The 16,503-nt window shown below is 37.2% G+C and overlaps 2 protein-coding genes across 2 annotated transcripts; both read right to left on the bottom strand.

Moving 5' to 3' along the window:
- Positions 1 to 4,701: 4,701 nt before the first annotated feature.
- Positions 4,702 to 5,652, bottom strand: LOC131777188 (neuromedin-U receptor 2-like). Its single transcript, XM_059093420.2, has one exon. It carries the CDS (start codon positions 5,650 to 5,652, stop codon positions 4,702 to 4,704), a length of 951 nt encoding a protein of 316 aa, XP_058949403.2.
- A 5,616-nt stretch (positions 5,653 to 11,268) lies between these two features.
- On the bottom strand, positions 11,269 to 12,213 carry LOC131777189 (neuromedin-U receptor 2-like). Its single transcript, XM_059093422.2, has one exon. It carries the CDS (start codon positions 12,211 to 12,213, stop codon positions 11,269 to 11,271), a length of 945 nt encoding a protein of 314 aa, XP_058949405.2.
- Between the last annotated feature and the right edge of the window lie 4,290 nt (positions 12,214 to 16,503).

Below are 16,503 nucleotides of genomic sequence, written 5' to 3'. Positions count from 1 at the left end.
AAGATTGCTAAAATGGAAAAATATTGTCGTAGAAAAACTCATTCAATTAACCCTTTAACTCCCAAGATCTCATTGGTAATTCTTCTTACTGTCTTCCATACAGTTCTTGTGATGTTAGTTTGGAGAATTTAGTATTGGATCAACTTATACTCCTCTAATTGATATTGTTCTTTATTCTCATCATTCGTCTACTTGATATTGTATTTATATTGTATGGAGAAATTCTGTCTTGGTCACTTATGGAAGTTAAAGGGTTAAAGCGGAGCCGAATTCAATGTTCTGAAGTGTCGCGATCGGACATAGTTGATCCATCACCTGTTAGGCTGACATTTATGGGAAAAGAAAAAGCGCCAAAACGAGTCAGAACTGGCCGGATTTTTAAATTTTTGTGTTTGTTGTACTCGTTAGGCGCTATGAACGAGTAAATAAATAAAACCTTTTAGAACATTTGAGTTGTATCTCATTGAAAAACTCAACCGAAATATTCTTGCGGCCTGACCCGTTTCCCGATGCCCCGACGAACTTCGCCTCAATATCTTTCGGAATACGTAACTGAAGTGCCTTCCGCATGATTATCTTTTGACAACGCTGTCATTTGATGATCCTCACACCCATTTTTCTGCCAGGCCGAAAAATCGTCGTGGCAATAGAACAATGTATCGCGATGACGCGTACCTCTCTCTCTCTCTAAGATAAAAGAGACTGAAAGAAGTAAAGATGAACTTAGTTATGTCACAGTTTAGCAATCAGTAGCAGTCTTTTCTCTTGAATAATGTGATATCTTGTTACAAGTGTTAGTTGCGCGAAGAATAGCGAGAACGACTACTATCTTCAGCTTTAACTAAATGCGACAGAACATTGCTAATTTGAAAGATCAAGAAGAGAAAAACTCAGCGGTAGACCTCATGTTCTTCTTTTTCGACGCCTTATTTACGATTTCTTGTTAGTTCAGGTTGTCAGCGTTTTACAGGCAAGCATATCAACTAAGCCTTTATTTTTTCTTAATCAGAAAATGTGAAACGGCAGGGACAAAATATATTTATGTATAATTCTTAAGATACGATTCTTCCAATTTTGAGTTGGGAAAATGATAATTTTTCATTATTCAACCTCTCACCTAAGCTTTCGATATACTTCCTAAATATAATTGCTTCCTGGCTTACGTATACGCTACTGACGATCTTCACGCAACACTTCTTATCATATAGCTTTGGTTAAATTACCCGTCGAAACTACTATTGAGAACCGTTTGTATTGATATTGGTACCGTTTCTGTTTGATCAAGATTCTAATTCGCCTGTTTAGGGAGATATAAAGCTTGAACATTGTATGGAGGTATATCATCAGAGAAAATATACCTTATTCGCTCTTAGTTGCTGGATTAATTTTACAATAAAGGATGAGGCACAAGCATGTACTTGTGTTTTTCCATGGAAAAAATTGATCAGAATTGGATTTTGACATGCTCATCACAGTAGCTGAGCACTCTTTCACAAGCACAATCCATTCAAGGGTCCTACGCAGGGCAGCACTTCAAACTACGCAATTTTTTTTCCGGTCGAAAGCCACCTTAAATGATCAAATAAAATTAAGGAGGCTCTGAGCTTAAATCGGGGTCGTCCATCTTCTTATGGAAATACAGGAATAAAAAACAGAAGATAAGAATGTTTTTATGAGGCTCTATTGTTGCGATGGTATCCTTGATATCAGAACGATCATGGTTGGGAAAGTATTAGTTATCCTATTCATGCCAATTTGGAGGGAATAGACGAAAGGAATTGGCGCTAGCTGCGGCAATTTTTTATCAACCAACTTAACCGATTAAATAAAAAGAGGAAAAACGAATAGAAACCGCTCACATTCAGTATTAAGAGCAGTTGTCACTGCTCCTCTGATTTTTTTTAAATCACGAATCTATTTCGGAACATATTAATAAACAGTGATAGTCAAACATGTTACAGAAGAGATACTGAACTTACAGATTTTCTATCGTTTTGAATTTTTGGAAGCTCAATAAACCAACGCTTCTTGTATCGGTGCCAACCATAAAATCCAGATAATTGTTTCAACTTGGTCGTGAAAAGAATAAATTATAGTTTAAAGCGTTCCAACCACAAAGTTTGAAAACAGACTTCGTCCAAGATGAAAAATCTTTCCTTGAAATATACTTATTTCCAACATTATACATATTTGCTTTATTACAATAAATCCTAAAAGAAATAAAAAAAATTCCTCACATTAAGCCCATTTTTTCGAGCAAATGTCTTTTTCAAATGGAAAATTTTTGGCAAAAATACTCGGCCAGTTTTGAGATTAATTTTAAAAAATTGAAAGGAATAGTGTGTTAGGTCTGACGGTTGCTACAGAGCGTACTGCTCAGCAGAAGGCGCTCAGGACGTAAATTGATTGATCAGTCTTTTTTATTCTTTGTTCTCAGCTGTGATCCTGATTCACAGTCGATTTATTACCTCTACCTCTCTTCTCTTTGACCTCTCAAAGGCGAACTGGAGGAGATAATGAGACTGCGCACTAGGGGAAATTTTCGAGGTGCAAAATCAAATGGTACAATGAAGGCGAGAAAAACATAAAATATTTTCTTAATCTTGCAAAAGGCACTTCATACTGAGTACAATGAGTCATTACAAAATTAATGAACATAAATTTGTCACATCTGATAACGAAATTCTCGCTGAGTGCGAAGCCTTCTACACAGAGCTCCATGAAAATGTGATATACCGCCTAAAAGTGAATTCTTTCAGCCAGAAAACGACATCATCCTGAACTATAGTGACGCAGAGAGTTGTGAAGGACCTTTAGCAGAAAAAGAGTGCCCAGAAGCTTTGAAAATATGGATCGTGAAAAATCCCCTGGGTCTGATAAACTGCATGCCGATTTTCACCAAATTTTCCGGAAGGACTTGTCTTCAGTGCTAATAAATGTGCTTAACTTCGCATATGATCGAAGCTGGAAACCTCTCGATCACTCAGGGACGCGGAATTATTAAACTCATACTGAAAAAGACGAAGAACCGCATGCGCGCTTCATTAAAATTGGCGCCCAGTAACTATCCTAAACTATGACTACAAAATAGGAGCGAAAACCATTGCTAATCGAATAATATCTCAGATCTTATCGATTACGACAAGGCTGGCATCATAAATGGAAGATTCATTCGAGAAAATTTAATATCGTAAGCTACGCCTGAAAAAAAAAAGCAATATCCCAGGTCTTCTGCTTTTTATTGCTCTGGAAATAGCTTGAATGGTCCTTCATTGAGCGAACGCTTCAATGCTTTGGCGTTGCCGCTCGTTTAGGAAGCGGATTCAAATATTTCCCAAAAATACCAGTTGGAAGTTATGGTCTAAACAACGGCTGGGCGAGAAACCTCTTTGAATTTTTTTTAATATAAGAGGCTTTGCGAGCAGGCCATTTTCGAATTACCTTTAGCCTCGTTTTCAAAACGAGGCCTGGTGCTCAACCACTCGTATGGAAATGAGATTAATTTGCATGTGAATGAAACCTATAATTATATGAAAGGATGAGCACCAGAACTCGCTTTGAAAACGAGGCCAAAGGTAATACGGAAATGGCCTATTGGATGAACCTATTCAGATAAACTCTTAACGATCAAACACAACACAACTTCTTCAAGAAAAGACATTCAAGTACATAAAATCCGCCGTGGGACCGCTAGACGAGAAAGTCGAAAGTAAGAAACTTGTCGTGATAGCTAAAACCCCAAATAACTTCGGAAATCAAATTCAGATCTCAACTGAACGCTTAAAATATTTAAAACAAATCCCTGAACATTAACTAACTAAATACTTCTCAACACAACTTGCACTGTATACTAAATTAAATCTGATTAGGAGCGAGAAAGTGATCTTCAGATAGTGAAATTCATTTCTCTAAAACACAAATGATTGATGAGATGCATCGATACATACTGCTTGATTTGTCAAAAAAAAAAAAAAGAGAGAGCTTTCATCTGTCTGAGATGGAAATATACTTTTAACGTGAAGGGTGATTGGTGATTTTTTTCCTCGTAAATCGTGATTTGATTTTTTGTGAATCCGTGAATCGTGATCAATAGTGATAAGATCTTATGATATCTACGTGGGCAAATTTTTATTTGAACGTGCATGAGCTATGAGTTGAGAGCTGAATTGAACGTGATTCGTGAACCATTTTGTTTTGCGTGATGCATTTCCGGTTATTTTATCGTTTTGGAAATGTTCGTATTTTTCTCGAACGGTTTTGGTTAGGTTTTGACAAGGGTTTTGACAAGAGATGGAAATCTTATGGATCGATAATAGTCACAAAACAGATTTCTAATGGTTCTTGAACAAATGAGATAGGACATTGCAGCATCGTTTGTCACGTTAGACTGGTTAAGATTAAAGAAAGTATTATATCAATTCTACGTGATTTTTTTGAATTTCGGGTGAACTTGAAAGCGTTTTGGATATTATTCGTGGTCCGTAAAAAGGCCAAATATTTTTACCTGACCGAGTTTAACAAGCGGGTATAGATGAAATGGTGCGCGTCAAGCTCTTCTTTCTGCATGACATTTTCATAATCTCTTTGACATGTTACGGCAATGCAAAAAAAATTTCATCGCAAACCTTGGAAAAGTCATATGTTTTAGGAATCACCTTACTTCTGTTCCATCTGTTCAATCGAAGGCTGAAGTTATGTCACCTAAGACGTTTGAACAGCGTTTGATTCTCCACCATTGTCAAGAATATAAACTTTGTTGCAATGGCATCTTTTCCACAACGTTGCCATGTGGCGACGGAATCGATGACTCTGCAAGCTGTAAATCACCGGATTGACGGCGGAGTTTAGAGAAACCATCAGAACCGATGCTGTGTGAATCACACCGAACAACTGCTTGGTTGAGTAAGCCACGTAGATGTAAACAAAACAGTTTGGAAACCAGCAAATGCAGTAGATCAAACTTACTGTAATTACCATCTTGGTGGAGTGACGTCGGTGCTTGAGTACTGCTCGTTGAGCCACAGACGAGGTCGAAGTTTTCTTTTTAAACCAGAGTTGATAAATGAGAAGAGTGTAGAGCACCCCCATTATCAGTACAGGAAAAACAAAGAATATGTGGGTGTTAATGACACTGTGGTATTTTATGAAGTTTGGCGTCGGCCAAAATGGCACACAGCTTCCAGAGTTCTTGTCGTATTTGAGATAGAAAAAAGGTGGTAGGTTGACCCCGAGGGCAAAGGTCCAGCAAAGTGGTATGACGTATTTAAGCTTCTTAGTCGTCAGCCTCTTCTTATTGCTATGAGGAAAGCGGATTGAGAGATATCGCTCAACTGCAATACAGACCAGAGTGACATCTGAAGCCAACGCTCCTGTCCAGGTGAAGGAATCCCCAGTTAAGATTTTGCAAAAGTAGTCGCCAAGAGTTCCCCCGGGGTGATTCAACATCCGGCCGAAGATGAACCTCGGGGACATAAAGAAACCAACCATCATATCACTGATTGCAAGATTTACAAGAAGGTAATTCATTGGAATGCGCATGTCTCGAAACTTCAGCACCACAAAGCAGACGAGTATGTTGCCGAATAGATTAATGAGCATCGAGATGGTGAAGGCGATGATAAAACAATTATTTAACAAGCTGTCTTCAGCCATTCCCTAGAAAAAAAAGGCACGGAGGCATTCTTTAAAATAAAAACTGTCCACTGGTAAGTTATTAAAATATTTCAAATTTGCAGAAGCTTCATGGTGGAAAATGGGAGACTGCCGCTAACTTATGAGTAAAAGGAATTTAGCCATTTTCTTTCGTCACGTTTTACTTCAGCACGTGATCGATACCTAAATAAGTTCTCTCACCTATCTCTCAGGAACATGAAGGTCTACATGATTCTTTGTTTCATAGCCTACTTATTGAATAACATCTTGCTTTTCACCCCAAAGTGCATCACATTAAGTGGTCTTTGCATGAGTGATAACATGATTTTGAGTGCAATTTGGCGTTAAAAAGACAATTTGTGTTTTTTTAAAAATTTACAAGTGCTGTGCATTGTGTGCTACTTTTTTGTTGCTACCGACGTACGGCATTTTGACGTAATCTGTGATGTATTACTGAAAAGACGCGTGTGTGTAAAAATGAGTTCATCGTCAGAAAAACGATAGTGCTTCGTTTTTATTGCATTCTCCACCATAAATTACCACATCTTATTTTACGATGAAAATTTCCCAGTCTGTTAAAGCATCTGTGTTCTTTAACTATACCACTAAGATGTGAAGGTTCTCAGTAATATAGTGCTATAGGGGTCTTTGGAACATGCTATTGTAAACTGAGTGTCTTTATAATACGCAATTTCCGCTGAAAAGCTATTCGCTGTAGTTTCCATTCGTCATAGAAAAGGTGCATCTTAAAAGCTTTCACACATAGGTAACAAAGGGTAAGTTAGTATTATCAAATGAGTTGATGACGTAAATTAGCCACCGTAAAGAGTTTAAAAGTTGACGTTTCGAGCATTAGCCCTTCGTGAGAGCGATTGGAAGAATTGTGGGTCATATGTGTGTTTTTATACAGGAAATGGAGCTACGTTATTGGTGGAAATACGGTGACGAGAAAACAAGAATAAATTAGTTGAATTAAAACCGCTCGTTGATACCGTGGAGAGTAAGACTGCCGATTTGAAGTGCAATTTTTTTTTCTAGAGTTTTGCGGCTTTCCGAATTGCCTAGAGATAGGGATAGGCCCTAAACAGCCATATGGTGCTTAGAATGGTGAGTAAGATTCAAGTGTCTAGCGACTGGTTTGGATGCGTCCTTTTCATTTCTTTCTATGTCAGCACAAAGGTGTCCTCGGAATCGGTCACCTAGTCGTCTTGCAAAAAGATAGTACTAGTCTCTGAATCTTTCTTAAATAACTTAAAGTTTTTAAGAATGATCGGTTTAACTGCATGATTGTGAGGGTAAAATGTGAGAGCATCATTCAGCCTCGCAACCATGCAGTTAAATCTCAAACCCTCAAAACCACATAACAAAGGCACAGACATGATTGGAGGACTTTTTATGCCTTGTGATAGAAAATATGCGTCATAGTCGGCCTTAATTCAAAGGGTTGATCAACTCAAAGGAAAAGAAATAAGCTTTTATCCTAACTAAGAGTCAAATGGCCTTGCGCGCTTTTAATAAAGGCGTGAAAAAACTGATTTGACCCCGAGTTGGCTTTGCCTTTATATTAAGAAGGACCGGGCTGCGCTCGATTGATACGTACTCCAGACACGTCAGCATTATTCTCTCGGCCATTATTTGGGAATTGGCCATTGGTCATTGACCATTTATCATTGACCATATTTATCATAACAATCCCTACTCATCACGTCTAGAAATTTTCAAAGCGGTTAATGTACGGTTCAAAAATTGGATCAAAGATTCAACTACAGACACCACTAACGCATATTTGAGTCAGGAATACCTTTTGATGTATAACACTTCCATTTCTTTAGCTAAAAGTTTTTAAAAGATGGAGAGCATTTGCTTTTTCAGGATTTTTCGTTATTGTTCGGGCTTTTGATCCTTGAAGACGTTCGCCATGCACAAAAATCTTTCAAAACCCTTTTTGTAAAAGTAGACTATTTGAACCAAAGTAGAAAACTTTCATTTGGGCAAATGATAATTTTCATAATCTGATTTCTTACCTTAGCTAACGATACACCTCAAGTCAAAAAAAAAAAAAAAAAATGGAGAGAATTTGTCGTGTCAGGATTTTTTCTGTTTTTTTTTTCTTGTTCGGGCTTTTGATTCATTAAGACGTTCGCCAGGCACGAAAATCTTTCAAAACCCTTTTTGGAAGATTAGACTTGAACAAAAGTAGGAAATTGTCAGTTGGACAAACGATAATTTTCATCGGCCGATTTCTTACCTGAGCTTACGATGCACTTCCTTTTCAGCTTTCTCGGCTTACGTGAGCACTAATAGATTTCTTCTATGAACATTGGTCGTTATATAGAATTGATACCTTCACCTCTTCAAACAAAAATGATCATCCGCTAATGATAGCATGAGAATTGTGTTCGTTATGACAGCAAATATATTTAATTAAAAAGACAAAGTTGATGTCAATCGAGAACGAATTAATTTTTGCACTGAATTACTAAGCTATTCAGCGCCATGCAACTTAAGATTACCGGCGCAAAAAAAGGAATCAACCAGATATTGTCATTAAGATCTGAATGCCATTTACAAACCATTTCCCGGATATGACAATTTTACGACAAGTTGGTGAACTTGAGAATTCTGATTGTGATTCCAATCAACTTCTAAAATGTTCGCAACCTTGCTGTTTTTAGCAAAAGATTTCCCACGGTGTCATAAGCTTATCCAGGAGATTATGTGCCGCCTTTTCTTTTCTTTATAATACGCAATTTCCGCGGAATAGCTATTCGCTGTAGTTCCCATTCGTCATAGAAAAGGTCCATCTTAAAAGCTTACACATATAGGTAACATAGGTATTGTCAACTGAGTTGATAACGTAAAATGGCTACCGTAAAGAGTTTAAAAGCTGATGTTTCGAGCGTTAGCCCTTCGTTAGGGCGATTGGAAGAATTGTGGGTGGTGTGTGTTTACATGCAGGAAATGGAGCCACGCTATTAGTGGGAATATGGCGACGAGAAAACAAGATTAAATTAGTTGAATAAAAACCACTCGTTGATACCGTGGAGAGTAAGAGTATCGATTTGAAATACAATTTTTCTCTTGAGTTTTTGGCTTTTCCGAATTGCCTGGGTGTAGGGAAAGGCCGCAAACAGCCATATGTTGCTTAGATTGGTGAAGGAGATTTAAGTGTCTAGCGACTGGTTTGGATGCGCCCGTTTCATTTCTTTCTATGTCGGCGCGAAGGAGTCCTCAGAATCGGTCACCTAGTCGTCTTGCGAAAAGATAGTATCAGTCTCTGAATCATTTTGAGGTAATTTTAAGGTTTTTAAGAACGATAGACTTAACTGCGTGGTTGTGAGGGTGAAATGTGAAAGCCTCACACATTTAGCCTCACAACAATGCAGTTAAATCTCAAACCCCCTCAACCACATAACAAAGGCACAAACATGATTGGAGGACTTTTTATGCCTTGTGATAGAAAATATGCATCATAGTCCTTAATCCAAAGGGTTGATCAACTCCGAAAGGAAAAGAAATAAGGCATTATCATAACCAAGAGTCAAATGGCTCCGCGCACTTTTAATTGAGACGTGAAAAAGCTGCTTTGATCCCGATTTGGTTTTGTCTTTAGATTAAGACGGACCGAGCTGCACTCGATTGGCTTATGTGCTCCAGACACGTCAGCATTATTCTCCTTTCCATTAAACATTTATCATAGCAATCCCCACTCATCATGTCTTAAATTTTCCAAGCGGTTAATTCACAGTTCAAAAATAAGAGCAAAGATTCAACGGCAAACACCACTGACGCATATTGGAGTCTTGAATATATTTTGCTGGATAGCACTTGTATTTGTTTAGTTAAAAACAATAATAATAATAAAAGATGGACAGAATTTGTTTTGTCGGGATTTATTTCTTATTGTTCGGGCTTTTGATTCATTAAGACGTTTGCCAGGCACGAAAGTCTTTTAAAACCCTTTTCGGAAAAGTAGACTCTCTGAACCAAAGTAGAAAATTGTCAGTTGGACAAATGATAATTTTTATTAGCCGATGTCTTACCTGAGCTTACGATGCACTTCTTTTCCAACTTTCTCGGCTTACGTGAGCACTAAAAGAGATCTTTTGAACATTGGTCATTATATAGAATTGATACCTTTACCTCTTCAAACAAAAATTATCATCCGCCAGTGATAGCACTAAGAATTGTGTTCGTTATGACAGCAAATATATTTAATTAAAACGACTAAGATAATGTTGATCAAGAAAAGAGCAATGAGCAATTATTTTTTTCAATTACTAAGCTATTCAGCGTCATGTAATTTAAGATTACCGGCGCAATAAAGGAATCAACCAGGTATTGTCATTAAAATCAGAATCCCATTTGCAAACCATTTCCGAAACATGACAATTTTATGGCAAGTTGGTGAACTTGAGAATTCTGATTGTGACTCAAACCAACTTCTGAAATGATTACAACCTTGATGTTTTTTAGGGAAAGATTTCTCACGGTATCATATTCCAGAGATTACCTCTCGGCTTATCTTTTTCGAGTTTTAGAAATACTTATTTAAAACACTTAAGGTTGGTCAGGTATTTGTTTAAATTGATCTTTTTCGGGTGAAATGTCAAATTCTAAAATTCAGTCCAGTAGTCCTTTCCAAATCTAGTGTTATGACGGTGCTTGTCATTAATATTCCATAACGTTTGTGTTTTTTTGACATTTTAGGAGAAGAAATAAAATAATAATAAATATTTTTTCTTCACTTTAATACAGATAATCGGTAGCTTATATAACCAAAGTAAATATTAGTTGTTTGGTCTGTTCCGGGCTGCACTATGGGAGGAAAAAGCTGCCTCATACTAGACTAAAAGTTCTTGCGAGACATTTTTTGGGCAAACTTCGTGCGTTTGGAATAAACATATTTCTTCGACGATTGTCTCAATTTCTTGGAGCTTCATCAAGCGAATGGTTCTCCGTGTATTTCGTAAACATGGGACATTTTTGGTGAATATTTCGCGGACCAAAATCATTTTTGAATAATCCATACTTCTATCCTTATAGCACACACCACAACAAGAATCGGAATTTGAACAGAAATGATCAAAATATAAATCAATAGCATACTTTATTGTAGTCTATGTCTGTTCTTTATTATAAGTTGTTGTTGATTACTGGACTATTTTTTGCTTTGAAACTAAGCTAAATTTTACAGAGGATATTTCGCGTAACATCTGTTTTTGTACTTTCCCCTATCTATGCAAATTCAATCCTTCAGAAGTTTAGAAGGGAAAAATAAGCAGTTTAGCTAACACACACCAATTTATCTCGAGACTCCTATATAAAGCGACACGATTAAACACCGTGTGGAAGTACGAATGACTTTCGCACTTTATTCACAATGCTCCGAGCAGTCTTAGAGGGTTCAAACAAGCAAATTGTGTTCATCTTTGGAAGACGCAACTGCGCCATAAAATATCTTGTTAAAGATTACATTATCCCCTTGATATATATGTTACAACAATGCAAAAAAAAACCATCGGAAACTTTTGACAACTCGTGAAATGAGTTGAGAGTCACCTTGCTTACTCCTTTTTGTTCAATCTATGATTGAAATTACGTCAAAAAGGTTTATCAAAGTCCAGCTTTTGATTCTCCGCCATTGTCATAATTGGTAACTTTGTTGCAACGGTATCTTTTAATCAGCGCTGCCATATGGCGACGGAATCGATGACTCTGCAAGCTGTAAATCACCGGATTGACGGCGGAGTTTAGAGAAACCATCAGAACTGATGCTGTGTGAATAGCACCGAACAACTGCTTGGTTGAGTAAGCCACGTAGATGTAAACAAAACAGTTTGGAAACCAGCAAATGCAGTAGATCAAACTCACTGTGATCACCATCTTGGTGGAGCGACGTCGGTGCTTGAGTACTGCTCGTTGAGCCACAGACGTGGTCGAAGTTTTGCTTTTAAACCAGAGTTGATAAATGAGAAGAACGTATAGCACCCCCATAATCAGTGCAGGGACAGCAAAGAATATTTGGCCATTAATGACGCTGTGGTATTTAATGAAGTTTGACGTTGGCCAAAATGGTACACAGCTTCCAGAGTTCTGGTCGTATTTGAGGTAGAGAAAGGCTGGTAGGTTGACCCCGAGAGCAAAGACCCAGCATAGGGGTATGACGTATTTAAGCTTCTTAGTCGTCAGCCTCTTTTTATTGCTATAAGGGAAGCGGATTGAGAGATATCGCTCGACTGCAATACAGACCAGAGTGACATCTGAAGCCAACGCCCCTGTCCAGGTGAAGGAATCCCCAGTTAAGATTTTGCAGAAGTAGTCGCCAAGGGTTCCCCTGGGGTGATTCAACGTCCGACCGAAGACGAATCTTGGAGACATGAAGAAACCAACCATCACGTCACTGATTGCAAGATTTACCAGAAGGTAATTCATCGGAATGCGCATGTCTCTAAATTTCAGCACCACAAAGCAGACAAGTATGTTGCCGAACAGATTAATGAGCATTGAGATGGTGAAGGCGATAATGAAACCATCATTTAAGAAGCTGTCTTCAGACATGTCCTAAAGGAAAGAAAAAAAAATAAGCAGTACCCTGCCAAATATCAAAAAAAGAAAAAAAAAACACACGTCATTGTCAAGTTTTGAATAATTCAAAACTGCTGAAATTTCGTGCAGGAAACTAGAAAAATCTCCCGCGCTAGAGAAGAATAAATCAACCGGTTTTTTTTTTGTTGTGTGTTTGGTGTTTTAAATCTACCTCAGCTCGTGTACGATGCTTAAGTATTCGTACTCATCTGTAAAGTAGATGCAAGTCCACATAATCCTTTCTTTATGGCGTATGCATCGAATGGCACATTTTTTATCCATAGACGTATTCGCATAAAGTATGCATGTGGGCAGGGAAAAACACGCTCCGCAACAAAAATATAAGCCATGTACAATGACTCAAGTAACTGATCAAACCAAGAAGTTACATCTAAATTTACAACCTTTTACATTTTTAAGAAGTATTTTCACTGTGGCAAAAACTATAAACCCTGCACTCACTGAATATGAAAATTAGCATCCCGAATCTGCTTTTTAAAACTCATTTGAGCCAGTCACGACACAAATATCGCAAGGTGGTGTACTCCAATGCTTGGCTGCAGCATACATAGTGCCATTACTTTAGTCCACATCGGGTGATGTTTACTTTAGTTACAGATATATATGAAAATTTTCTAGAAGGTTATAAGTTGTCGTCTTTACATTCATTAGGCTATTGACACTCGGAAGAGCCTTGCCTTGAATGATATTTTCACAGTCCCTAACATATCCAGAGTACGAAAGTTTTCTAAGGTTGAATATAAACCAGTTATATTTGCGCTCTGTTATGTGCAATATCTGAGCGGGTATTTCAGTGAGTGCCGCGTGCGATGTGCGAAAAACGCAGTGCAAGGATAACCTCCTTCTTCATAAAGCACTCAGTGATTAACGTAAGAGATATTGTTTTTCCCACTGATGGGTCTCTTCCTATTTAGACTTGTGAGTAGTAACATATGACTGGAAAGGTAGCGATATTTTCCCCTTAAGGAAAAGCAAGGGGATTGTATCCCGTCTCTCGAAACTGGTTTGCATAGGTACCCCAGTAACAAAGGAGCAAACATATTTTGGGAACTGTTTATGCATTATGAAAGAAAATAAACTTCATTGTCATAAATTTCAAGGGTTGATAAACTCTTAGGAAAAGCAAGAAGTTTTAATCAGTTGGATGGCACCGCGTGCTTTTGATTGAGCCTTAATGAAGCCGCTTTCAAGGTCTCAATGGGGTAAACCGTTGGCTGTAAAACGGCAAATAAATTTAGCTGTACATTAGGCGTAAGAATAGACAAATTTTAAACGTTAGTCGTCAGAAAAGTGAACCGAAAAATGTTTTCATTTAACTGCAACGAAAAAAGGTTTACTCATAGCGGGAAAAGAGCCAAACTTTTAACCATGCGGTAGTTAAAGCCATTACCCCATTGAGACTCCCCGTTTTGGCTTTTGTTTTTTAAGTCATGACACACTGACTGAACTGCGCTCGATTGATACGTCCCCCAGATACGACATTATTTTTCTCTCGGCCTTTAAAAAATAACAATATTACTGGCCTTCTTATTACGTTTTGAGATTTTCTAAGGGCGTAACTTTACCGTTCGAAAAGTGCGCAAAGATTCATTTTCAGACACCGCGAGTTTGAAAACATTTTGAATTCAGGTATCAGAGCTATAATTCATTTATCAGAGCTATAATAATAATGATGGCCTTCTCAATACGTTTTGAGATTTTCTAAGGGGATAACTTTACCATTCGAAATTCTGCCTAAGGTTCATCTGCGGACTCGGCAAGTTTGAAAACATTTTGAATTCAGTGATCAGAGCGCTAATGCATATGTGAGCCATAAATGCATATCCCATTTACTCAGTTAAATAATAAAATAGAAAGAATTGTTACTCTTGTTCTTTAGGTTTTTGATTTAGACGTTCCCCAGTCAAGAAAATCTGATAAAACCCTTCTTTAAAAGGTATGCTGTCCGAATCGAAGTAGAAAAACAGAAAGATTCCACAACTTTTCGGTTGAGCGAATGATAATTTTTGTTATCTGATTCCTTACCTGAGCTTTCGTTATATTTCTTTGCCAGCTTTCTCGGGTTACGTGAGCGTTACTAAAGATCTTAGATTAACACTCGTAATTATAAATCTTTGACACCTCCTCCTCAAAAAAAAAGAAATTCTTATCCGCCAATGATAACATTGAGAATTGTGCAACGTCATGACAGCAAATATATGTGATTTTAGCGACTGAGTTGATGTTAATCAAGAAAAGATCAGTTAGCGATTATTTTTGCAATTACCAAGTACTAAACCAGATATTATGAACTTATTTCTTAGTACTAGGCTATTCAAAACTTTGCATTTAAAGTTTACTGGCTGAAATATAGCTATAAGCCAGGTGTTGTCATCTCGATTAGAATCCCATTTTCAAACCATTTCCGAGACACGACAATTTTACGACAAGCAAATGGCCTTAAAACACTGATTTTGATTCAAAAACTCCTCTGAAATACTCGTGACCTTACAGTTTTTAATCGAAGCTTTTTCTCCTTTAAAAATGCCGACTGAGCTATGTTGGTACTTGACATAAAATCTCGATAACGTTTGTGATTTTTTTCGACATTTGAGGGAAAGAGATAAAACCGTATTATTGATGTTTTTCACCTCAGTACATTTAATCAATGGCCTACATGGCCAACGTAATTATCCGATGTATGCTCGTTTTCCGGCTGCCCCTTCCGGTTTACCATGAGATGAAAGAATGGGGCTTCCTAATATAAGACTGCGATCTTTTTACGAGAAATTTGGGCAAACGTAAGTTTGGAATAAACAAAATTCTTCAAAAACATGGTATAACATCGCAATTTCTTGTAGCCTCAACGACACAATAGTTCTTGGTGCATTTTTCAAACATCAGAATTTAAAGCAAATATTCCAATTTTCATTTGAGGGGCGCTTTTGAATATTCATATCCCCTTTTCTTCTACCTTTATAATACATACTACAAAAGAATTGGAATCTGATAACCAAAAATAGGTTATAAGTCAACAACAAAGTTTACTGCATCGTTATACTAGTAGTATTACTTATTATTTATAACTGGGCTATTTTTACTTTGAAACTATATGAGAAATGTTCAAGAAGAAAAGTTATTTCGTTATTTCGATATTTTTGAAACTTTCCAAATCCATGCAAATTTTGTGCGAGTTTCTCGTTTGCATAGAATTATAACGCGATCCCTTTGTGCATTTGGCTCGATGGGTATAAGACTGAAAAACCTCTCAATACAGCTGTAGTCATTATAGAACATGGATATCCATAGAAAAATTTTTGAGGAAAAATGTCGATTAGCAAACGTATGTCAGCTTCAAGTTATCACCCGTATGATTAAAAGACTCCAAAAAGATAACAGTAAAAAAAAAAATTGCGTAGGATGCTGTAGTGGGTATAAAGAATGTTATAGCGATCCCGTTATATAACCATCCTTCATGATAGAATATGCATTATGGCCTTCTTAGACTGACAGCAGTTTGCTTTTTGTATCCGACTTTTCACATTGTAAAAGCTACTGAGGTGAACGTGATCTTGAAGGATACTTTTTTCTGTCTTAGGGCCATTACTTTCTCGAATGATTTAGAAGAAAAATAAACAGTAACTGGCACGCATTTTACACCGTTCCAAATCAAATTATTTATTTATCTTGAGCAGACTGCTGTAGAAAGTGACACGGTAAAACACGTTGTTAAAGTGCGAATGACAACACAATAAAATATAAAAAAAAAAAAAAAAAAAAAGAAGAAAACTTTCGCACTTTATTCACAATGATGTAATTGTGTAAATGAAGCCTCGCAAATCGTGAAGAGCTATTAATTGGTATAAAACGCAAAGACGCAAAAGCTTTCGTCTAGGGGAAAATGCTTTTAGCGGAATAAAGTGGTACGTGTTTCGATCAAATTTTCATTTGTTTGTCGTATTAGTTCATTTCAAGAGATCTCTTGCTCATATGCATAATCCGAGAACACCTCCTCTGTAAAAATTGAGAGACTGTGCAGTACAAAAGAGCTGAGAAGGAGTAACTTCGAATTTCAATTCGAGACACTTCTTTAGCACTTTTTCCGACTAGATAGCGCTATCGTAAATGTACCGCGCTTTAAGTATCAAAAAAATGTGTTGAATATTCCACTTACTGTAACAGGTTTCTCTAACTACTGTTCGACGAGGGATTTGCACTTTTCTATCTGAATAAGCTAATAAGCTTTTTAAAGTAGGTTTCAGG

Source organism: Pocillopora verrucosa, chromosome 11 (genome assembly GCF_036669915.1).
Source record: "Pocillopora verrucosa isolate sample1 chromosome 11, ASM3666991v2, whole genome shotgun sequence".
In the NCBI taxonomy this organism is placed as follows: domain Eukaryota; kingdom Metazoa; phylum Cnidaria; class Anthozoa; order Scleractinia; family Pocilloporidae; genus Pocillopora; species Pocillopora verrucosa.
This window is presented reverse-complemented; position numbering and strand designations above follow the sequence as displayed.

Excerpts from the sequence above, each read along its gene's own strand:
- LOC131777188 (XM_059093420.2), bottom strand. The coding sequence starts at position 5,652 with ATGGCTGAAGACAGCTTGTTAAATAATTGTTTTATCATCGCCTTCACC.
- LOC131777189 (XM_059093422.2), bottom strand. The coding sequence starts at position 12,213 with ATGTCTGAAGACAGCTTCTTAAATGATGGTTTCATTATCGCCTTCACC.